We start from the raw sequence: 25,199 nt of genomic DNA, 5'->3' as shown, positions 1-25,199 counted from the left end.
GGAAAATTACACCCAGGAGTTCTTTGGTGCTCCGGTCGAAGAGGTGCTGAACAAACTCTTCGGTGATCGACCTAAGAAGGCCTCGGCTCCCCAATCTCAAGGTAATTGTTCATTTCTCCTCTTTTCTTTCAACTCTGCATACTGATTTGCCGTGCTGAATTGCTTTTATCTTCTCAGGTAGTCGTCCTTCAAGAAAAGCGGATGCAGTTGCCGCTGCTACGACCGAGAAAAAATCGGTCGTGGCCAAGAAGGACAAAACTGCTGGTCGGGCCGTGCTGATCAAACGGCCTCGCCCAGAGGCCGAGCCTGCTGTCGAGTTTCCCCCGCCTGCCAAGCGGGTAAAAAAACTGGCGAAGAAAGGTGCACGAGAGATCCACGTCATCTCCAGTCATACTACGGGGACGACGACTCCCAGTGCTTCCCCTTCTCCCGCCGCCGGCCATTCCTTGGTCGAGAAACCGCCAACTTCGGTCGCAGAGATAGTTCAAGCGCGGCCTGTCTCTGGGGCCGGCACACCAGTCGTGCCTCCCTCCGTCGAGGAGGCACCTGTCCCACAGAAGGCGGTTTCTGCGACCGAGGGCACCTTCCCCAAAAATCCAAAGCCCTCGGTCTTCGTTCTGGAAGAGAGTGAGGGTAGCGATGAGGTCCCGCTGGCACATTGTCCTCATACTCACCGACAACCTCCTCCAGTGTCCGAGATGGCGGTTCAAGCCGGCCCCTCTACGGCCGATCGTGGCAAGCGTCCGGTCGAGGAACCAACGGCGGTGTCCGAACCCCTTGCTCCTTCTCAGGACCAGGGTGTTCCTTCCTCAGAAGCAGCTGTCCCGGTCGGCCCCTCCCCAGCCGATCGTGGCAAACGACCAGTCGAGGAACCCGAGGCAACGGCGGAATCGCCCGTTCATCCTCAAGACCAAGGCTTCCACATTCATCCGCAGGAGGCTACTTCGGCCTTCGTAAGTATCTTCCACCGTCTTTCCTTGATTGCTTTTCCGCTTTAGAATTCTAAACGAGGAAAATACTAAATGTCAGGTGCCTGTACATTCTTTTCACCGACAATTCTACGCGCCGAAGGGCGTTATCTATATTTCTTGGCCGCCTCAGTGGCCATCAAACGTAGATAACCTTCTTGCTATTCTGAGACACTGGGCTCGGCTATTGAGTTCTTTAGGTTCGAGCAACGATCCTGGGGACATGGCCGAGGTCTCCTCTCGGCAGGTTAAAAAACGAAACCTTCTTGCTATTCTTGCCCTGACTTCCTTTAAGCCTAAACTGATTTGTATGTGCAGGCTTCGTGGGAGGTCGAATTCAAAGCCCTCATCTCCAGCACAACTGCCGAGTCCGGCCCTTCGGCTGCTCCGACTGAGGCTGCCGGTCCAACCGATCTAACCCAGCTGCGAGAAGTTCTGTCGCTTTCAGCGCCGCAAGTACTCGAGCGCAACGGTGTTGATCTGCTTGGCGTGTGTCTGAACGATCTTGGGGCCGACGGTCGCCTGAGCGGAAATGCCATCGTTTAGGCATCGTCTGCCTTGGAGCGGGTTCGGGAGACATTTAGTGTCTTCCAGACCGCTCTAAAGGCCGAACAGGACCTGCAAGCTGCCACGGCCATTCAAGACACTCTCCGTCAGATGGCCGAACTAGCAAAACGTCGGTCGGCTATCGCGTCTGAGCTTGCTAGAGACTTCGAGTAGGGCGGAAAGGATCGCGGAAAGGATCGCCTAACTGAGTACGCAGCGACAACAAAGCGGGTCAAGCGGTTGAAGCTGGACAAGAAGAATCGGCAAGCTGAAGTTATCATGGCCGAGGTGCGGTGGTTGGAATTGAAGGCCCTTCTCGGCACCCTCTTACCTTCTTCCCCTTGAATGTACTTAGTTTTGACCTGACTGACTTACTTAGCTTGTACATGCTCATCAATCTTAATAAGATGGTTTTGTTTATTCTCGCATTTCCCACGTTACCGGGTAGTACTTTTTCAAAAACTTCCCGTTGATTGGTAATTTGTGAACTGAACCGGTCCGGTCTTGAAGATGATACGCCCCTTTTCCGTATACCTTATGTACAACGAACGGTCCTTCCCAATTTGGCGACCATTTGCCGAACCTAGGGTTTTTTAGTCATACGGGTAACACCGTTTGCCAAACCAATTCGCCTTCACCGAATGTTTTCCGTCGCACCTTTTGATTGTATGCTCGTTCGGCAATCCGTTTCTGTGCCACCAGTAAGTTATAAGCGTAAAGTCGCACTTCTTCCAAATCTTCTAATTCTTGTCTCATGGACTGACTGTATTCGGCGCTAAACAAACTACTTTGTTCAATTAATCGCAACGAATTTATGCTTAACTCGATTGGTAACATTGCATCGTGTCCGTAGGTTAATGCGTATGGGGTTGTCGCGGTCGCCGACCGGGGCGTCGTTCGGTATGCCCATAATGCCTTGTTCAACTTCAAATGCCACATGCCAGGCCTTTCTTTTATTATTTTTTCGAGAATGCCGATCAACACTTTATTACTTGCCTCGGCCTGCCCATTCGCCTGTGGGTAATACGGTGTAGACTGTTCGAGCCGAATTTTCAAATTTGCCGTATACTCTTTAAACCTCTCAGCTGTGAAGATTGTTCCATTGTCAGTTATGATCGTTTCTGGTACACCAAATCTGGTCACGATGTGTTCCTCCACGAAGTTGCAAACTTCTTTAGATGTTAGTTCGGCATATGATTTCGCCTCGACCCACTTAGTAAAGTAGTCGGTTGCGACTATTATCCATGCGTGCTTAGCAGCTCCGGAAGATGGCGTGATTTTGCCGATTACTTCCATGGCCCAACCTCTAAACGGCCATGGCTTTATGACCGAATGCAATGATTCGGCCGGGACCCTTTGTATAGGCCCGTGGATTTGGCACTGTACGCATCCTCGTGCAAACTCGATACAATCCTTTAGTATCCTTGGCCAAAAATAACTGTGTCGTCGAAGTAGCCATCGCATTTTCCGTCCAGATTGATGAGCTCCGCAAACCCCTTCATGGACTTCCGAGATCGCCTGAGCACCCTCTTGGGGACTGAGACATAACAGTAGCAATCCATCCTCCCCTTTTCGGTATAACTCGTTTTGGTACGTGACATAGTTCGTAGCGTGGACTCGTGTCTTGCGACTATGTTTTCCATTGGGATTGTCAAGGTACTGCATAATGGGCTTTCTCCAATCATCTGGTGTTGTCCCGACGGTGCAAACCTCTATAGTATCTTGTCGGTCTAACAACGAAGGTAAAGACATGACTCGAGTGCGTATTACATCGTCGCGACGGAGGATTTGCTGGTTGACCAAGGCCGGGTATAATTGTCGTAACATCGGTATTTCTCGGCCTAGCTTGCCCCCCAGGAGTTGTGCACCAGAGGCAATTTGAGCCAACTCATCTGCGTCGGTATTATGGATCCGGGAAACATGTGCTAACGTAATACCGTCGAAGGACTCGGCCAAATAGCTGGCAACCATGTGGTAGGGTGCCAGGGTACAACTCATGCAGCGAAAATATCCATTAAGTTGGTTAATCACAAGCTCCGAGTCGCCGAGGACGAGGGCACGAGTGGCCCGCAAGTCATGAAGGAGGCCGAGGCCGATGATTAAGGTTTCATATTCGGCCTGATTATTGGTGCAGTCAAAATCCAACTTAAGCGAAAAATACCAACGATCGTGATTAGGAGATTGAATGACAACTCCAACGCCGGCCGAGGATGAAGTACTGGACCCGTCAAAATACATCGTCCAATAGTTGTCGCGTGTTTCAACCATGCCGATTTCGACATCGGTGTCCCCAAAACCATATGGGGAAGGATGGTGAGCCAGGAAATCAGCTAATGCTTGGCCTTTGACAGCTTTCTGAGACACGTATTGGAGGCTAAACTCGGACAACGCCATCGTCCACTTCCCAATTCTCCCTTTTACGATTGGCCGGGTAAGCATGTACCGGATGACGTCGGTCTGGGCAATGACTTGTGTGACCGACGGAAGCATGTAATGCCGGAGTTTGGAGGCGGCGAAGAACACGGCAAGACAAAGCTTCTCCACGGCGGAATAATTGATCTCCGGTGGATTAAGATTTCGACTGAGGTAAAAAATAGCCTACTCTCGCCCGGCATCATTGTCTTGGGCAAGGAGGCAGCCGATGGACTCTTCAGCCGCCGAAATATATAGTTTGAGAGGTTTACCGCGCCGAGGTGGAACAAGAACAGGCAGCGTTGTGAGGGAGACTTTGATTTGTGTAAACGCCGCCTGATGCTCGGTCGTCCACACAAATGTATCCGAGTCCTTAAGTTTCAAAAGCGTGGAAAATGCTTTCATTTTTCCTGCCGAGTTAGCTATAAATCGACGGAGAAAATTTATCTTGCCAAGTAAGGACTGCAGCTGTTTCTTCGTAGTCGGTGGTGGAGCACTGATGATTGCACGTGCTTTATTTTCGTCCACTTCAATCCCACGGTGATGTACCAGGAAACCGAGAAAATTACCGGTCGACACACCGAATGCACATTTGGCAGGATTCATTTTGAGATTGTGTTGACGCATACGAAGGAAAGCCTGTCAGAGATCATCCACATGAGTTCGCCGTTGTTTGGATTTAATCACAACATCGTCAATATAGACTTCGACGGTAGTTCCAATTAAGTCATGAAATATGGTGTTCATCGCCCGTTGGTATGTGGCGCCGGCATTTTTGAGGCCGAATGGCATAACAACCCATTCGTAAGTGCCGAGTGCCCCCGGGCAGCGGAAAGCAGTTTTGTGCACATCGGCTTCAGCAATGAAAATTTGGTTGTACCCGGCGTGTCCATCCATAAAGGATAAGATCGCATGATTCGCCGCGGCATCGATTAAAAGATCTGAAATCGGCATTGTGTACTCATCTTTGGGAGTTGCCAGATTCAGATTCCTGAAATCGATGCAGATGCGCAGTGCACCATTCTTTTTTAAGACAGGAACGATATTCGCCAACCATTCCACATATCGAGCTGTCCGAATGAACCCGGCTTTCAAAAGTCGAACCAGTTCGTCCTTGATGCCGAGTTGTACTTCGGTCGAGAATCGACGAGGTGGTTGCCGGAAAGGTTTGCATCCGGGCTTAATACGTAATTCATGTTCGACAAGAGTGCGATCCAAGCCGGGCATTTCATGGTAGCTCCAAGCAAAACAATCTTTGAACTCTGTAAGCAAGGCACGAAGTTTGTCCTTCATTTGTTGGGGAAATAACGCACTAATAAACAAAGGTCGTGGATCATCGGTCGTCCCAACATTAATCTCTTCCAAGGGGTCCTTAACTTGGGGCCGATGATCTTCGAGTTCGGCCGGGGTGGCTCTAATTTTATCAAGAGACAAGACAGGACCATTATCTCCTTCAGCAAGGAACTCAACGAGATTAACGCCCGAATTTGGTTGTTTAGATATAGTATACCAATGGGCCAGCAGTCATTCCATAGTAGATGAAACCGCGGCCCTGCGTGTTTCCCGATCGATGTCAAACATCAGCTTCGGGGAGGAAATTGGCTAATCCGAGTCTCGCCGAATCCTGCTGAACAGTCTCGGCGCCAACCTCGATAGCTTTCTGAACCGAAATCCGAGTCGGCCGTCCTTCTTCATTGAAGCCTTGCAATGTAATGTAGCCGACGTGGTCATCATAATACCGTGCTTGGATCATGTTAGCTTCGAAGGGCTGGCTATCGGTCGGGTGAACAGTGACCGAGTTGCCGTCCCAAAATACAAGCACTTGATACAATGATGAAGGAATACAGCTGGTTTGATGAATCCAGTCTCGACCGAGCAGTGCATTATACTCGGTTTTGGAATCAACCACGAAAAAGGCGGTCATGTGAGTGCGACCAGCAATGTTTACAGTTAACGGAAGTACGCCTTTGGTTTGGGATTTGTCGCCGACGAAACTACTCATTGTGATCCCTGACGGAATAAGTTCGTCATTCGAGCGACGTATGGCTTTCATGATATTGACTGTAGCTCCACAGTCGACGAAAACTTTAGAAACTGGATACCCCTCGATATGGGCCGTCACATACAAAGGCTTTAAATGGCGAAGTTTGGCCAGTGATGAACGAGGAAACAATTCGGCCAAAGCCGCCTTTAGACTATCATCTTTTGTCGTTGACTCAACTTCAGCAACAGATACAAAATCAACATGGCCGGCTTCTTCGGTGACTACGTCACCATCGAGGAAATTTGGTTGGGTCGTGCTTGATTGAAAATCAGCGGGTAACACATGGACCATACTGATTTCCATATTATCCAGGACTGACGGGCCTATCGGGTTAGGACCCTCCTCACTAGCCTCATCTCTTGTCTGGTCGGCAACCGCGGACTCTGTTGCTGTCAAGGTTGGACAACGAGACTCTTCTGTTCCTTCTTCGATGGTTTGATCCTGTGGTGCTGCTTCGGCAACTTGTTGATTCTGTGTACCTACCTCATGTGAGGTTGAGATCGACAGTGTGCTCGGGGTTAGGACCTGCTCCTGGTAGTGTAGCCGGGCATTCCTAGTGTCGAGATAAGCATCCAGACGTGCAACACGTGCTATTTCATCAGTCGTAAGGCCGAAGAGCGAAACAGCCGAGAATACTTCGAAGTGATATCGTAAATACTGAAGGTCCTCCATTGAGAAAGGAAGGTCGGCTGCATCAATATCAGTGTATGGGTCGACTTCAAATCCAAAGACACGAGCTTCTCATATGTGCTGGAACCTTGCTTTCAATCCTGGGTCTGAGGTTTTCTGGATGATTCGCTCGGCATCAGGACAAGTCAGGACTAGATCAATGGTGTCCTGGCATGCCTTTGGCAAGCCATACAAATCATTGGCCGAATGTTTCTTATGGAATTCTCGCATGTACTCCAAAGCCTCCCCAAGGAACGGGGGGTGCAAATTCCGTCGGATCTTGATCAAAGGTCCTTGTATAGCCGGCGGGGCTAATTTACTTTCGGCCTCTTGCCTGAAATGTTTAAGGCGCGCCTTCATCTCCCCTGGTCGAAGAAGAAGTTTGATTCGTTTATCGGCCTTTTCAAATGTGGTTTCGACATCTTGGTCGACCAGTCGTCTCCTTTGAGCCAATTCTGTCACAATGGCTGGAGGTGGTCGTTCCTCATTAGTAGCAATTGTGTCCTTCGACCGCCATTTAGGGACCGAAGCTTCTTGGGCTGCCCGTCGGCGGGCCATGCAATCTATCCTTTGATGCCGACGTTTCTGGGATTTGGACAACGCGGTGTAGACGCCTTTCGAAGAATGATATGTATACCAACGTTGATCTCTGGGCTCAGGAGGTTTGAAGGTTTTTTGGCTCCGCGATGATTTTGAACTACTAGAATTACGTTTATAGTAATCATCGTTATAGAATGAAACATCAAAATCGAGGCACCGCCTGACCGGGGGTGTTTCTTCCACTCGTACTTTAGGACCGAGCCTATCAAAAACCCCTTGGTGTTAGCCTACTTCGGCAACCTTCTGCTGGATTGTGGCCGCAGGTCGTTCCGCTATAAGCGAAGAGAGCTTCTCCTCTGGCTCACTACCGACCTTGGCTCTGCATTGGCTGCACAAAACCGCTGTCCCACTATCTTCATCGGTGGTATAATCTACCATAGGTTTGACAATAGCGGGTCCCGTTAAAGCTGTAGGTGGTTTGTTTGAACGAAAATCGGCCATGAAACGTGGCCGAGAATTCTGATTCCGAAAACGTTGCGTCGCAACATCTTCGACCTTCCCTTTCCCTTTGTCTTTAGGTAGGCATGCATCAACCATATTTACTGTTGCCGTGGGGAACGGGTCAGTATCAACACTCATCTTCTTCTCTGGAAATTTCAGTTTGCCATTATCAATCCAGCTTTGGACGTTGTCTCGAAACACGACACAATTGTTTGTCGTATGTTTGCTGGAATTGTGGTATTTGCAATATACCTTTCCTTTAAGCTCTTCGGCCTTGGGAATGTTGTGACCAGGCCGAAGCTTGATGATTCTTGCTGATAACAGTTGGTCAAAAATTGCGTCAGCCTTTGTAATATCAAAAGTATAAACTTTTGACGGTTTCAATGTTCCCTCAGTGGCCGAACGACTTTTGACTTCCCTATAGTCGACTTGAGTCAATGCCTTGCAGACGTATGGCTTATCTATCACTATCTCAGCTGCATCCACACTAACGCATTCATCCTCGGTTGATGCATAATTGACAGTAGGGTTCTTGTAAATCGTCCCCCGAGTTGGAACTTTCGAAATCTTTTCCTCGCGGAGCAAGTAATCATACTGCTCGACATGCTGGGCTAACTCGTACATATCCCGAAAGTTTGCCCCCAAGAATTTCTTTTTGTATTCGACGTCGAGGCCGTTCAAAGCAAGCCTGACAAATTCGACTTCGGGTAAAGGCACTCGGCACCAATTCCTAGCTGATTTGAACCTGGTAAGATAATCCATTGGTGACTCATCAGATGCTTGAGCCATCCGTGCTAATGAAGAAACTGACATCTCCATCCCTGGCCGATAAAACTGCTCGTGGAATTTCTCGACCAACTCCTCCCAGTTTTGGACGGAATTAGGAGGGAGATTGATATACCAGGCAAATGCTGATCCGGTCAATGAGAAATTGAACAGCCGTAACTTATGGAAATCACTATTAACATCCCCACATTGCGCGGTGAAACGAGCCACATGCTCCAACGAAGACAGGGATGATTCACCGGCAAAAAGGCTGAAATCTGGGATTTTGAAACCCTTCGGGTATCCGAACGTTTCCACGTAAGATGGGTACGGATGAATAAACTTAGGAAACTTCGGCCCTTTCTTCATGGCCGAGTCGATCATCCGCTGAACTTCGGTCATATCGACAGGTGTTGCCTCGACTCTCTGGTCGGTTCCGTCTGACCTACTATTCGACCCTCCTTCTTTTTCCAAGTTAATTGGTTTGAGCCGAGCAGGAATAGGCTCGACCGGCACAACTGGTAACAGATTGTTTCCTGGTGGTAAGTGCTGGAGAAGATCGAAAGGCCTACTTTCACTGACTTTACTAACCAGCATTTCGAGCAATCTGGTTTGTCGCTCATTGGAACTGAGTATCACGTCATGCAGCTTGTCAATGCCTCGACTAAACGTCTGCTCGACTGACCGAGACTGCTCGTCTAGTCGCTTTCGAAGAAACGACCTTGTCGGTGGATCAGATCCTTCACCACCATCCTCGTCGCACTCCTCTACTATCCCTTCAGTGAGAACGCAGGTGTTTCTGTTAGGGATTTCTAGACCGCGGAGCTGACCGCCAAGATTAACTTCTCTCTCTCGGCGGGTCGCGCTTGTGGACTCAGGTGTCACGGCGCTAAGGGGATTCTGCGCCTGTGGCACACTTTGTCCCGTGCTTTGATTCGGCAAATCGGCTGTCGACTTTCCCATAGTTGTTTTCTTTTTTACCGATCGTGTTTCAATTGGCATGAACTTCGTAGTTTAGCACTGGGTCCTACTGGGCGTGCCAAAATGTTGACCCTAGAAATTACAAAGCCTACGTGGCGCGCAGGCCGAGTAATCTATAAGCTAACTACGTCCTTCGGTGAATGCGGGGCGTGCCAACTCGTCGGCCGAGCTCGGCCGATGAGTAAATTTTGTTGATGTTGCGTTGGGTGCGCGGCTGACTTCTGCGTCTTGCGATTGCGGCCGAGAAAGGAACACGTCTCGGCCTCTTGGGCTCTCGAACCTGAAGACAAGGTTGCTATTTTCACGAAGTTCAATATCAAATTCGGCTTTCAACGTGCCGAATGTAATCACTTGTAAAACCTCACTTCACCGAGAAGGCTGATGAGATGACCTCGACCAACAAGGATTCAGAAATCCTTCTCGACCGAGACTTGGATAGATAATCAATCGTTCTCGCCGCAGTGCTGTTGATGCCAACGGAAGATACTGCGAGACCGACTGATTCTACGGTGACAGAGCTATCTATGCCAACTTAAGATATCACCGGTTGCTTCCACAGTGCTGTTGATGCCAACGGAAGATGTGTCAGCGAAAAAAAGAAAAAAGAAAAATCACAAGTTGTGAGAATTTGCGCAGGGCAATTTTGTATTGATTTGCAGGGGGCTCTCCTTAATGCACAGCTTCCCCTATTTATAACGCTGGTCATCGAGCCCGAGTTACAATCCTATTCGGACTAGGTTTCCCTCTCTGGATCAACATCACCTCGACCAATCCTATCTCCACTAGGACTACGAATCTAGTCCTTAACTGAGCCGGATTCGCTTTCTGGATTACTGATCCCGTCGAGAGTCCCTATTGTACTAGGACACGGCTTGCGTTCTGATTTAACCGACCTAGGCTTGGAAGCCCATGAGCTGAACGATCCATGGCCCTTTCGCCGCACGGCCTCCCGGGCCGAGAGTGATCCTACCCTCGGCCCAAACTATTATTTTGGGCCCAAACACATTCATACAAAATTCCTTTACTCGGAGTAGACTTCAAATATGCCAAGATTCTCATTACTACCGCCATATGATCCACACTTGGTGAGTGCATAAATTGACTAACCACACTTACGGCAATATCTAGATGAGTGTGAGATAAATAAATCAGTCTCTCCACTAGTCTTTAATATCGAACTCTGTCAACCGGTTCCTGATCCGGATAAATCCCCAAATAATGTTTCTTTACGATAGGAGTGTCCACATGCTTACATCCCAGCATGCATGTTTCCTTTAAGAAATCCAGAACATATTTACGTGGAGACAAGAAAATACCTCTAGATGATCGAGCAACTTCCATGCCAAGAAAATATTTCAAATCTCCCAAATTCTTCATCTCGAACTCGGCGGCATGGTTTTGTTCTAGCTTCATCATCTCTTCCATATCATCACCTGTTATTATTATGTCATCCACATAAATAATTAAGGCTGTCACTTTACCACTTCCCCGTTTCACAAATAATGTATGATCCGAGTGACTTTGATAATACCCAAACCATGCACGAGGTGATTGCTTAAGTCCATAGAGTGACTTTCACAACCTGCATACTCCAGTTTTCCTTCCGGCATTGTACCTCGAAGGAAAATCCATATACACCTCTTCTTCCAAGTGCCCATGAAGAAAAGCATTTTTCGTATCAAACTGTTTCAATGGCCAATTCAAATTTTTAGCTAAAGAAATCAGAACTCATATTGTATTCATCTTTGCTACTGGAGAAAAAGTCTCCTGATAATCAACAACACCATAAGTTTGAGTATAACCTTTTGCTACTAACCTCGCTTTATACTTGTTTACCGATCCATCTGCCTTTTATTTGATCATAAAGACCCATCTACGCCCAACCGGTTTCTTTCCTTTAGGTAGCTCTGTTACCTCACATGTATCATTCTTATATAGTGCCATCATTTCCTCATCCGTTGCAGTAACCCATTTAGGATTCTTCAAGGCCTCCTCAACTCGGGTTGGTGCTTGGATTGCTTCCACATTATTTACCCAGGCTTGACATTCTGGTGCAAGGTTCAAGCATGACACGTAATTAGTTATTGGATACTTCACTTTTCCTTTAGGAAAAAACCTGTCAAGAGGAACACCACGATTTTACCTTGACGACAACTTATACATACTCATAATATTATCCAGATTAGTTACACGAGTATCTATTGTACTTACCTTAGGAATATTTAGAGAATACACATTAGGTGGCATTATTGATCTCGAGAGAGAATGGGTACGGGCACAGTAGCTGCTAGTTCAGTAGACTACTACCAATACTCTACATCATACTCGGAAGACTATTGTCGAGAATCATCAACTGTTTCGGTGCCCAACAGCTGAACAATCGTCCAACTTTCTGCAGGCTGTTGCCGAGAGCCTTCACTGTTTTTATTCTCGATAGTGTCTTGCTGAGAGCCATCACAATTTTCATTTTCAACACATGCTGCCCCTGAGCTACATATTACATTGTCTAGTATCTCCAGCCACCCAAGATCACCACTAGTATTCTCCCCTTGGTGATCTGAAGGTGATGGAATCGAAGCATAAAAATACTTAGATTCCGAGAAAGTAACATCCATGGTCACATACATGAGGCGAGTTTCAAGGTGGTAGCATTTATACCCTTTCTGTTGGGGAGAAAACCCAAGAAAGACACACCGAAGAGCACATGAATCTAATTTACTATGATGAATCTTGTGAATATGACCATAGGCTACAAATCCAAACACATGAGGAGTGAGAGTATTAGTGGACACTACGGGAACAAATTTTGTCCCCTTGATACGATCGATGTGGGATATTTCAATATGCCCCCTCACGTGAGACCCAATTAGTGGTTCACATGTGAGAGATCCACACATCGATAACCACGTGGAGTTAAGGGGACTCACCCTACATGTGGGGCCAAGGGACCCATCATCATCGCAAGGGACCAAGGGGACACACCCATCACGTGGCAATACAGTACGGGTCCGCTCCCTAGCTCTGATACCAAATATAATTTTGCCACTAAATTTTCTTGTATTCCATAATTCTGTATAAAAGGAACATACAATCCTTGTTACAAAAGGAAACAAAAATAAAGGACACAATATCCTTCCTAAAACATGACTCTAATAATTACAAAATATTTACATTCCTTTTCTCCTAAATATTGACTTCTTCCTATATATTTAAAATCAAACTCATCTCTCCCTCGAATTTGTATAGCAACCATCTTGTACATATATGATTTCAAATTGTGATGCATAATTGAAGCTATGGGAATTGTGTGTGATGATTGAAAATAAAATTAGAAAAAAGATTCAAATTCTGCACCATAATTGAAACTATAGGAATGTGTACTATAACTATAATAACTGTGTTCTAGAACCTAATGGGATAGTGCCATTTTGTCTGGATTTTCTTTTTATATTTCTTTCTTCATGAAAGAAAAGAGTATTCAACCTTGGAACTAAGGCCTCAAGTTTGATTACTCCTTCCACAATATTACACTTGTTTTGAAAAAAAAGAAAATGCAGTTATCTTTCGATTACTCCTTCTGCAATATTGCACTTGATTTTTAAATTTTATGAGTTCTTCTTTCTTTTTTGATTTTGACGGCCACAACCCAGCCCTTTAACTTAGCTACCAAATCTCTTTTCTGATTCGGTTTTTGGGTTCTTTTCCGTTTTCTTCTTCATTTAGTTTAATTTGGGTTTGGTTAATTTGTGGGTGGAAAAGAAAGGATGCTAATCAGCCCTATCAGAAATTACCATTTGCTCGACAGAAGGGGTTTCTTGGGTAAAACCACTTCGCCCAACAAAAATTAACACTTGGTTGGGCAAATGTGGTCAATGTTTTAGTTTTTTTTAGAGCTTTTGCATGACAGAGAATTTTGGTTGGACAAGCTGAAGTTCGTCGTGCAAACATTTGGTTCCAAGGGCGAAAAATGGCGTGAAGCTAGTGTAATCTTGCCCGACGAACTTGAAAAAGTTCCGCCGTGTAAAGGCTTAATTAGATCTTTGACTTAATTATGTTTTAGGGTTTAGTGTGATCTAACTTTTCTGATGAACTTCCATCAAAATGCCACAACTATTTTCTTCAATACCCCTTTTTTCATTATCCAAACTCTACCATTTCACCACTTTGCATGGGGCCCCCAAGTACTTCATGAAAAACAGAAGCAGCAAAGACATGCCTATGGTGGAGTCCAAAACCAGAAGATGACGATGCCAAGGCCACATGGCTAGTTAAGGGAAGGAGATGCACCTTTAGTTATGGAGGTCTAAGGAGTAGTATTGGTGGTAAAAATCAGAGGAGTAAGTTTGAGAAAAAGAAAGAGTCAAAGCCAATTGTGGTTTTGTGGGTGAAGTTCATGATTTGTGTTTAATTAGCAAATTAATTGAATAATTAATCAATTAATTAGTAATTAATATAATAAAAAAGGAATGATTTAGGGGTTACCTTGTGGAGAAGATATGACGAGGGATGGATGAAATAGGTTATAAATAAATACCTATTTGGGCATTTTTGACTTGATTGAGGGATAATTGTCCATTGCTCGTGTGTAAGAATTCCGGTGTGCCTTGAGGGTAATTTTGTCATTTTTACCCAAAAATCCACATGTTGCCTCTTGATTATTTTTGGCTCCACATGGTGTACTTGAGTAATTCCTCTATGCCGAAAAAGGTGATGATGAAAAGTTACTTGAATGTCATGCATGTGGAAGAACATGGAGAGGATCACCGTCATGATAAAAAATACCAACGTAATCTTTGCTCCAATCCCCTACCATTGGATTCATCTCCACATCTATTTAATAAACACCCTTTATTCCTCCATTTTTCAGCTTACTCAAATCCACTATTCTGAAAAAAATCTCATTCCTCTCTAAAATTTTAAATTTATCTTATTTTCTCATTTCTATTTGTAATGGGTACCAAATCTCTAAATCCTATGGATGAGACTTTTTTTTCTAGAACTGTTTTCAGACACCATGGAAGGTGGAGAGGGGTGGATTTTAGAAACTTTTGAAAGAGAGAAAGAGAGAGATTTTGGCAAGAGGCTGATAGATTTAGAAGTACACTTGCCTTTAGGGGTAAATCTATTAAAGGACCAGGGTGGTCTCGTGACCACCCAAGAGCTCGAATAAATGATTGTGAAGACTTTCGAAGACCACCATGGCTGTTGCACGCTTTGCAAAATAGCAAGAGGAAGAAGCAAGACAATTTTTTTTTTAAATAACTTGGCCTAAATGACGTCGTTTTGTCCAAAATCATTAAAAAAAAATTAAAAAGCACATGTGAAAGACCTTACATATTCACGTGAGAGAGTATTTAAGGCGAGGTAGTAGCAAGTCTATGGTTGTCGGATTATGAGGCCAAGACTCATTTTCTCAATGTCTATCGCCGCTTTTTGGCTTGTTTTATCAGTTTTGGCTTTGTTTCTTCTACTCCTACTTTTCTCCTATGTTTCACTTTCTTTGTCCTTGTCATTTTCAGCTGCCCTTTTCCCTCACTTCCATTGCCCACTTTTACTTTGCCGACACCTCCTCCTTCAACCTCTCATTCACCTTCACTTTATCCCTACCAAAATCTAGATCTCTGAGGTTTGGACTCGATTTGGGATGTAGATCTCTACCCCACTGCCTTTTGCTTTACCGGTATGTCGAAAATTTTGGTCGAAGTGTTATGTAGCCTCCATCGCAGTAAAGGTGTTTTACACATCCCTTTGGCCCTCCTCACCTCGTGTTGTGTCAACATGGCTCGTTCCTTGCAGGTGTGGTGGTTGGGTGTAGGGATCTAGATGACTCTGTCGATTTCTGAGCTTGGAGATCTGATTTTTGCAGTGGATTTTCTTTCTTTTTTTGGGTTTATTTTAGTTGTGCTTAACTTTTTGCAGTCCTCCCTTGGTCTTGGTTCCTACATGGCTGTCACTCTGGTGGTTGTTGGCGAGAGTTAGGCAATGGTGGCTATTTCTCCTTGTTATTAGGTTTTTTCTGCTTGTGGTGCGTCTTCTGTTTAAGGCCTTTGTCAGTGTGGGATTGGGCCTCCCACTGCTTTCCTTGGGCCGTTGGTTAGCTTTGTAACTTGCTTTAAGTTTTAATGAATTTTAGCTTTGTCCAAAAAAAAAAAAAAGGCTAGGTAACAACACAATTTTGATAGAAAAGTCAAAGCATTTAAAAATGAATAAAAACCACTTTTTTTTAGTAGTCAGACACTACTTTCAATCCAATCCCATTTACTTTTTCACTTTACCAAACTTCAATACCTAGTTGGCCATCCACCATTCCTCACCTCACCCAATCCAGCCATGAAGGCCTCCACTAGCAGCACCAAACTCCTTCTCCAGTCTCCACGTACCAGACCAAACCAGGTCCACTGTGACACCAGATGTCTGCTAGCTGTCTCCTCTTACTGTAATCTACTGTCTGTTTTCCGTTTCCACCATCCATTTGATTCACTCATTTCTAAGTTTTCTATTTTAGTGTTAGTTCATGTATATTTATTGTTAATTTGTTAGGATTTTTTCACATCTATTTTAGTGTTAGTTCATACATTTTATTGTTAATTTGTTAGGATTTTTTTTTAATATCATTTGGATTGTGTTAGTTCATACATGATTTTTTACTTTAATCAATTGATATAGTTTTTTTCTTAATTTTATTATTATTATTTTTTTATAAATTGACAAGTGTAGAAATTAGAAGTATGGAACTATGTTACAAGCGAAAATCATCATCAATTAGTTTGGACAATCCTATTCCAAATAGTTCATCTCCAATTTTGGATAGTTTCAATCCTATTTCGGACAGTTCCCTCCAATTTCAAATAGTTCCAATCCAATTATGGATAATTCCACTCTACATCAAAATGAGTTAGAAGTTGATTTAAATAATCTTGAGAGAGACCAATTCCCTGAAAGATAAATCCAATGAAGGATTATCCTCCAAATATTTGAGATAAGGTTCAAAGAGCATACATATTGATGCAGCCTTTTAGAGCTAAATATCATGATTTTTTGTTCCCTTTGTATTCGAATAAAGGGTGACGGTTTGTTGATATTTGGTTGAAGAAATGTCATTGGTTGAAATTTAGTATATGTAAAGATGCCGCATTTTTTCTTTTATTGCCATCTATTCAAAGTCAACTTTGAACAATCAAACAGAGAAGTATTTACTGAGATTTAGCTTTCAAAATTGAGTCTGTACAATAAAGTTGTAGAAAACGCTAGTAATCCAAGGATACAAAAGATACACATTGAAACTGCCGTGGTCTAACTGTTGTGTTTCTTTCAAGTGCAAAAATAAGGATAGTATAGTGGTATAAGTAAGGGTGTCGAACCACAGGGACTGATTAGACCTCTACAAATTACTAGCTTTATGTGAACCCCTAACTAAACAATGAAACCAACAAATTTAGTTCGGATTTTGATTTGAAAAGTAAACTTAAAATTCAAGAGAATGTAAATATGAATAACATAATGATTCAGAAATGATGGGAATGGAACTAGGGATACCGATTTCACCATTACAAGCCAATTCCATGAAATTAAGTCAAAACGCATTCAACTCTCCAATCTGCAACTAGGGTTCATTTTACTCATTTATGATCATTCATTTGATGTGTGGTTGTGATCAAGTACTACTAATCTGCAACCTAGTTGTGATGTTCAACTTAGATTACCAAATAAAAATCCATTAAGAACAAGAAAACTTCAAAGAACCAAAGAAATCACATGGCATGATGTATGCGTAGCAGTTTCTTCAATCATTCACATGTCTACCAAGATTAAGCATGATGTGTACTATAACCTTGATCAAATAATTGATAAGCAGCTCTAATGGTGATCAAACATCAAGAATAACAAACAAATTAAACTCTAAAATCAGTGAATGAAACAAGAACACAAATTGGTAATTTGAATACTTTAACTTAATAACAAAGAGTAATTTTGCAAGGCTACATCAAAATCTCCAACTGTGAACTTAATTACACAACATGATTACAGAATATATAAATATCAAGAACGACATGAGTGAAACTAAAGTTCATAGAAGAAACCCCCTTGAAGCAATTCCAATGTGGAAATCCTTCAACAATAGCGCGGTGGTGTGGTTTCTTCGGTGGCAACGGATGGCAAAGGGAAATAGGGTTTTGTTATGGAAGAAAGGCCAAAGAAGAGAAGAGAGAGCTCTGGGCATCCCCAAAGGGGGCTTGTATAAAAGTGATCTGAAACCCTAGTATTTATATGCTAAATAGGGCTGCAAGTTATTCCAAAGTGATCCCAGCAACTTAGCCTTTATTTTGCATGTCTTTGCCTAATTTGGCACCTCCAAATCAGGCTTGATATCTCAATTCATTTCCCATTCTGTTCCTGGTCTTCTAATAAGCCAGATTCGTCTTGGATTCTTTATTTGGGTTTCAAAATAGGCCACTAAACTTCTTTTCGCGTTGAATAAGGGTCAACCCAAAAAATGGCATATTTTCACTCATTTTGCTTCAAATTGATCCTATAGTACATGTAACTGCACACTAACACAAAATAAGGTAAAATGCAGCAAGTTTAACTAAAAAACATTACAAAGAGACTAGAAATTGATGGTATAAATGCATGAAATATATGAGTTATCACTAACAGTCAGACGAAGCTCATTTGGCTTATCGCACTTGCTTGAATGCATCAATCGATTGCACTAAGTTTTTGTTGTGACAAGGTCTTTCATTTTGTGGTCAGGATGAAAGTGAGACATTAAGCAATAGATGAAACTATTTGGAGCCTTTGTAATTCCTTGTGGATCATGATGAGAAAATAAAGGTTGTTGTGTTGGATAAAAACTCTGGGAAACCTCAAGCTAGTAGCTCTTTCAATTCACAAAGATCTTGTTTATTCATGTTCTATTCGAACCATTAAAGCTATCATAAGTGATATGAAGAATGCTAGGTTGTTTTCTTTGTTGGTGGATGAGACACGTGATGTTTCCACAAATGAGCAAATGGCAATGGTTTTGCGTCATGTGGAAAAAAAGGGCAAGTCATCGAAAGGTCTGTAGGAGTTCAACATGTTCCTGACACCACTTCAAATACACGAAAGGAGTCTATTGGTGCGTTCTTTAATTTCAATGAGTTAGGCTTTTCTAATTTATGAAGGCAAGGCCACAATGGTGCTAGAAATATGAAAGGTGAGTTCAATAGCCTCAAGACAAAGATTTTGAATGAACAACCTTGTGTATTCTATGTTCATTGCTTTTTTCATCAACTCCAATTAGCTCTTGTTGCCGTGGAAAATGATAATGTTGATGTTAACACAATTCTTCATATTGGCTAATCATGTGGTAAATAATTTTGTGTAAGCATCGTGATGCACCTAGAGAGATGCAACAAAAAGAACTTATGAAAGCTCTTGAAAATGATTCTTTTATGATGAGACGAGGCTTGAATCAAGAAACTAGTCTTAACTAAACGTGCCAGAGCTACAAGATGGAATTCACATTATGGTACCTTGATTAATTTGATTTCTATGTTCTCATCCGTGGTTAATGTTTTTGAAATGATTGTTGATGGTAACACTAATGATATTGTGGCCAAAACAAATAGGTTATTGAGAGACATACAATCTTTTGAGTTTGTGTTTCTCCTATTTTTTTTTATAAAATCTATATTGGGAATCACAAATGATTTACCACATTCATTACAAAAGAATGATCAAGGGATTGTGAATGCAATGGCTTTAGTCAACACTAGTCAACACATGTAAAGAACAACCATTCTACATGAGAAATGATGAGTGATTTGATCTTTTGGTTGACAAATTTCGTTATTTTGTGTCCAACATCAAATTGAGGTTATTAACATGACTGAGACATGTAGCTCGAGAGGTCGCTACGTAATGCCTACAAAAACACCAACCGTCATTGTTACAAATAAGTTAAATGATCGCTTCAATGAGACAAGTACCGAGTTGCTTCAATGATTCCGAACTTACGGAGTTAAATGATCGTTTCCATGAGACAAGTACCGAATTGCTCATATGTTTGGTTAGTTTAAGTGCAAATGATTTTTTTGTAGCTTTTGACAAAGAAAAGCTACTTCGTCCTACTCATTAACAAAGAAAAGCTACTTCGTGTTGCAGTGTCTAAATCCAAACTATTTGAATCAATGTAAAAGTACAGAACATGAAACAGACACTACATTGCAATGTTTGAATCTATAACAACTATTTAAATATCAATGTAAAAGCACATAACATGAAACAAACACTACAATGCATGGTTTGAATCCACAAAAACTGTTTGAATATCAATGTAAAAGCAGAGAATAGGAAATAGACACTACCATAAAACCTAGAAGGAGCACATAACCTACGAAAAAGAGCACAAGGAGTGGCGACTAGACTAAACGGCATACCCACCATGAATAAACACGCATAGAGTTAGCAAATATACCGAAACAGACCCACCTAGATCAAATGCATATATTTAAGAGATTGAATGGATGACACCTAGTCACCATAGACAAAATGCACAAGGTGCATATAACACCGTTGCAAAGTAAACCATAATTCCACACCACTGCTTCATACAAAATAAGAATTAGAATGGAAACATAACAATCCAAATGCTATGTATCACTAAATTGTTCACATCGATTCAATGGAAACCTACCCAACTACTTCTCTTTTCTTATTCTTCACAATTCCAAGCAACCAAAAAACAAGGTAAGTACTAAACAGCATACACTATTTGCAAAAGCCCCAATAATGCAAAGAAAACTAAATTTGTGATATGCCCAAACCAGTTTTAATCTAAACAAGCTCAAATTCAAAACCAAAAGGTGTAATGTGTAAAATTACACCAAATCTCTCAAAAACACAATTCAAAAACCTAAATCTTAAAAATTGAAGAAGAAGAAGAAAATAGGAAGAAAAAAATACCTTGATTGTGATTTCTTGAGCAAAATTGTGAAATCGTTCGTCAAAATCAGGTTGAAAGTATGAGATCGTTAAGAGTGGCAGGTGTTTGAGGCTGCAAAATGGAAGTTAAATGTCATGGGAGGTGATGGGTTTAAGTGTTTTATGGGATTGAAGGCTAGCATCATGTGTTATGAAGGAGAGAGATGAGAGAGGTTGGGCGTTTAATCGACAGTGGCATGAATTGTAAATTTTATTTGATTGAGGTGTTATAGTATACCTTAAAGTCTCATTGACCTATTTATAATTGAAATAAATTTGACTGACATATTGTCAGTATCATAAAATTTGATTATACAAAATCACTATTTTAAAATTAATGTAAATTAAATTAATTATTTATTATAAATATTGTTATTATAACAAATTTAAAAAAAAATAATTAGCCCACAAACTATAGCCGTCGAGCCAAGTTTATTTTATTTTTTTAATTTATTATTATTATTATTATTTTATTAATATTGTTGGTATCATATTATATTGGGCCTCGTTACTTGGGTTTGCAAACATTGAGCCCATGATTTATGTAAAAGGGGAGGAGCCCTTAGTCTATAAAAGGGACTCCTCACCCTCATAATCAGGGGGCCTCACATCTAGCAACCCTCTCACAAACAGAGAAACACTCTCAAACTTTCTCTTTCTTTAGGGGACTCCCCCTCACACTTGTAATCCATATATTCATACAAAGAAATACAATCAACATCAATGTAGACGTAGCCCAAACATTGGGGTGAACCACGATACATCTTGTGTTCTTTACTTGCTTGTAGATTCACGGTCGGATTTACGTTCTCCCAAGACCCTTCCGGTTTTGTGCATCAACATTTGGCGCCGTCTGTGGGAAACTATATGAAAAGTTGTGTCGGTTCTCTTTCATTTTTTCACCTCCGCCATCAATCTGCAAAATCACAAAAACCCAAGAAATCAGTCCCATCTCTCTCTCTTTCTCTCTCTACACATTGTTCTCGCTCACTTTCTTTTTCAACACCTTTGCCTCCTCTTCATTACCACAATCCAGCATCTAGGTTCCATTGTCTTTTCGTTTTCCTCACCTGAGTTTCTTCCATTTCATTGTATATGCGATCCAAGTTTGAAGATTTCAGAGAGCTGAGCTCAAATTTGCAGAGAGACGAAAGATCTGTTTCTCGAGCTCGATCAGACGGTCCATAATCCTTCAAAATTCCATATGTTAATACCACCTTGCTCCAGCATCGAGACGTGAGATATGGAAGAGGAGCCACTCGCTTCAAGCAATCTTCTGGACCCAACAACAACACCAAGCTCTTCTCTTGTTTGGATGGTAGTGGGGACTTTGTGCTCTCTGGAAAATCAACGAAGAAAGAGAGGCTCAGAAAATTAAGTACTCTTGGTACTGCAAAAACAACAAGCTTTCGAGACTGCGAAATGGGTTGCAACGTGGCTGACAGAGACGATGAGCTCCTTAGTAAGAGATTTAAGCTTCCCAGAAAGTATGATCAGCCACCTAACAAAAATAAAAAAGAAAAGAAGCCTCCCCGGAAACCCAGACCCAGATGCTGAAATAATTGCAAACTGAAGGAAACGAACGGCAATGATCAGGTTTTCCTTTCAATATGGTCCAAAGAAAAGTGCTGAACAAGCTTGGAATCCAAGTTGATCATGAGGAATTTGAGAAGCAGTTTTCGAGGCTGAAGACATCTTTTCAATTCTAAGATGGGAAACACAAAGGAGTTGATTTAAAGAAGAAGATGAAGAAATCTAGATCAATCAAGCTTTTAGATGTTGAAAGCTTGAGATCATCACCGTCGAGCAAGAACTTATCTCAGCCAGGAAAGCCGCCACCGCAGCCTTTGAATGTTCCAATCACTGCAGCTTCCCCTCAGAAGTAGCCTCCGACCAAGACAACTTATGGCTCGCCAAACTACATGAAGCCCACCAGCTGTTCTCATGCAAGGATAGTAAGAACCAGAACAAAAAAAATTCAGGTAGTTCAAAGCTTAGCTCTGCTTCTCACGAGTTACTGAAGGAAAAAGCAAGGACTTGAGTCCAAGAGCTTCGAGGGATGTTCACCAATATTCGAATTGCCTCGAATGAGGGCCAGACTGCCGACATGGTTATCTTCGAGGACCAAATGGATCAGATGCTTGGCGGGTGGAATGCCGAGCTTAATGACCCATCCCCTGCATCTTTTTTGCGGGGTGGTAGCCATGTGAAATCACTTTCTGAAGGCCCAGAACATGAGGATATGTCTACTTGAGTTGTGAAATGGAGTAGGAAACAAAAACAAAAGCAGAAAGCAAAAGTAGAAAAAAAGGAAGAAGATAAAAAGAAGGAAAAAACAGACATAATTGCGGTGATGATGGCATGATTGCAGAGAAAGGAATTATGGGTGTGACCCATTGAGCAGGCCCTGCCCCCCGCTACTGCCAGCTGCACATGCTATCCCACTATCCAACCATCTGCCATACCCACCTTCTGCAGCAGCTTTTTTTTAATGATGTGATTTACTTTTCTTATCTTTTAGAGATATCTGTATAACCCCACCAGAGGGTAATCATAAATAAAGAAAGAAGGCAGCACAAAAAAAAAATAAAAATAAAAAAAGGGCAAAATGTCGGCAAGCCCAAAACAGTGGGCTGGAATGTTATGTGGAGGGCGATCACCAACCAGATGATCAAAAGTACGTCCAGTACTTCAAAATTATTCGACAGCCTGCTGTTATTATCACCAACCAAGTGATCAAAAGTACGTCCAGTACTCCACAATTATTCGGCAGCCTGCCGCTATTATCACCAACTAGATGATCAAAAGTACATCCAGTACTCCAAAATTATACCTGAGCATCACTCATGTCAATCATACATAAACATTTATGAGCATCACTCATGTCAATCATACATAAACATTTATGAGCATCACTCATGTCAATCATACATAAACATTTATGAGCATCACTCATGTCAATCATACATAAACATTCATAAGCATCACTCATGTCAACATTCATGAGTATCACTCATGTCAACATCCATGAGCATCACTCATGTCAATCAATATAAATATTCATGAGCATCACTCATGTCAATCAGCTTCGAAAGCTTCATTTACAGAGCTCCAGCTTCGAAAGCTTCATTTACAGAGCTCCAGCTTCGAAAGCTTCATTTACAGAGTTCCAGCTTCGAAAGCTTTATTTACAGAGCTCCAGCTTTGAAAGCTTCATTTACAAAAGCTCCAGGTTCGAAAGCTTCATTTACAAAGCTCCGACTTCTAAAGCTTCATTTACAAAAGCTCCAGCTTCAAAGCTTCACTTTTAAAGCTTCAGTGCATGGTATACAAAGACCGCATCCAAACAATCGCCACTTCGGCCCATACATGGATTGAATTTGAAGGCTCTAGCCAACAGACTCTATTCACTGAAGACTTAGGGGACTACACTATGTACCATATTGCGCTTTCGTAACTGGGCCTCATGAAAAATACTTGGGGGACTTAGCCTATTATTTATGTACTGAAGAGCAAGCCCTTATTCTATAAAAGGGACTCCCTCACCTTCATTAGAGAGAGACTCCTAGCCCATCACTTATGTATTGAGGAGCGAGCCCTTATTCTATAAAAGGGACTCTCTCACCTTCATTAGAAAGAGACTCTTAGCCCATCACTTATGTATTGGGGAGCGAACCCTCATTCTATAAATGGGACTCCTTCATCTTCATTAGAGAGCATCGCCGCCTGCTGAGCAACCGTCTCGCTGTGAACATCACTCATAACCCATCACTTATGTATTGAGGAGTGAGCCATTATTCTTTAAAAGGGACTCCCTCACCATCATTAGAAAGGATCGCCGCCTGCTGAGCAACCGCGTCGCCGCGAGCATCAACTCTAGCCTATCATTTATGTATTGAGGAGTGAGCCCTTATTCTATAAAAGGGACTCCCTCACCTTCAACGCCACAAACCGAGCCAACCAAGGCAACATAAGCCACAAAGCCGAGCAACCTCGCAACATGTGCTACTTCTAGTTGAGCATCATTTCACATTAAGCACCACCTCATATCGAGTATCAGTTTTAGACGACATCTAGTTACTTCGGCCCATACATGGACTAAATTTCAAGTCTCCAGCCAAAATACGCTCTTGACTGAGAACTAGGAAGACTACTGTTGGTACCATATTATATTGGGCCTCGTTACTTGGGCTTCCAGACATTGAGCCCATGAGTTATGTAAAAGTGGATGAGCCCTTAGTTTATAAAAGGGACTCTTCACCCTCACAATCAGGAGGCCTCACATCATTAGAGAGCATCGTCGCCTGCTGAGCAACCGCGTCGCCGCGAGCATCAACTCTAGCCTATCATTTATGTATTGAGGAGTGCGCCCTTATTCTATAAAAGGGACTCCCTCACCTTCAACGCCACAAACCGAGCCAACCAAGGCAACATAAGCCACAAAGCCGAGCAACCTCGCAACATGTGCTACTTCTAGTTGAGCATCATTTCACATTAAGCACCACCTCATATCGAGTATCAGTTTTAGACGACATCTAGTTACTTCGGCCCATACATGGACTAAATTTCAAGTCTCCAGCCAAAATACACTCTTGACTAAGAACTAGGAAGACTACTGTTGGTACCATATTATATTGGGCCTCGTTACTTGGGTTTCCAAACATTGAGCCCATGATTTATGTAAAAGGGGAGGAGCCCTTAGTCTATAAAAGAGACTCTTCACCCTCACAATCAGGGGGCTTCACATCCAGCAACCCTCTCACAAACAGAGAAACACTCTCAAACTCTCCCTTTCTCTAGGGGAC

General features: G+C 42.7%; 1 protein-coding gene across 1 annotated transcript; it reads right to left on the bottom strand.

Annotated features, from left to right (window-relative positions):
• Nucleotides 1-1,931: 1,931 nt before the first annotated feature.
• On the bottom strand, nt 1,932-6,642 carry LOC139196099 (uncharacterized). Its single transcript, XM_070821759.1, has 4 exons — nt 5,666-6,642; nt 4,888-5,340; nt 2,584-4,095; nt 1,932-2,097 (listed from the first exon to the last, which is right to left on the bottom strand). The coding sequence occupies exons 1-4, from the start codon at nt 6,640-6,642 to the stop codon at nt 1,932-1,934; spliced, it is 3,108 nt and encodes a 1,035-aa protein (XP_070677860.1).
• Nucleotides 6,643-25,199: the final 18,557 nt, after the last annotated feature.

Source organism: Malus domestica, chromosome 05 (genome assembly GCF_042453785.1).
Source record: "Malus domestica chromosome 05, GDT2T_hap1".
Lineage (NCBI taxonomy): Eukaryota > Viridiplantae > Streptophyta > Magnoliopsida > Rosales > Rosaceae > Malus > Malus domestica.
Note: the sequence above shows the minus strand (reverse complement) of the source record. Positions and strands in the feature narration are given on the sequence as shown.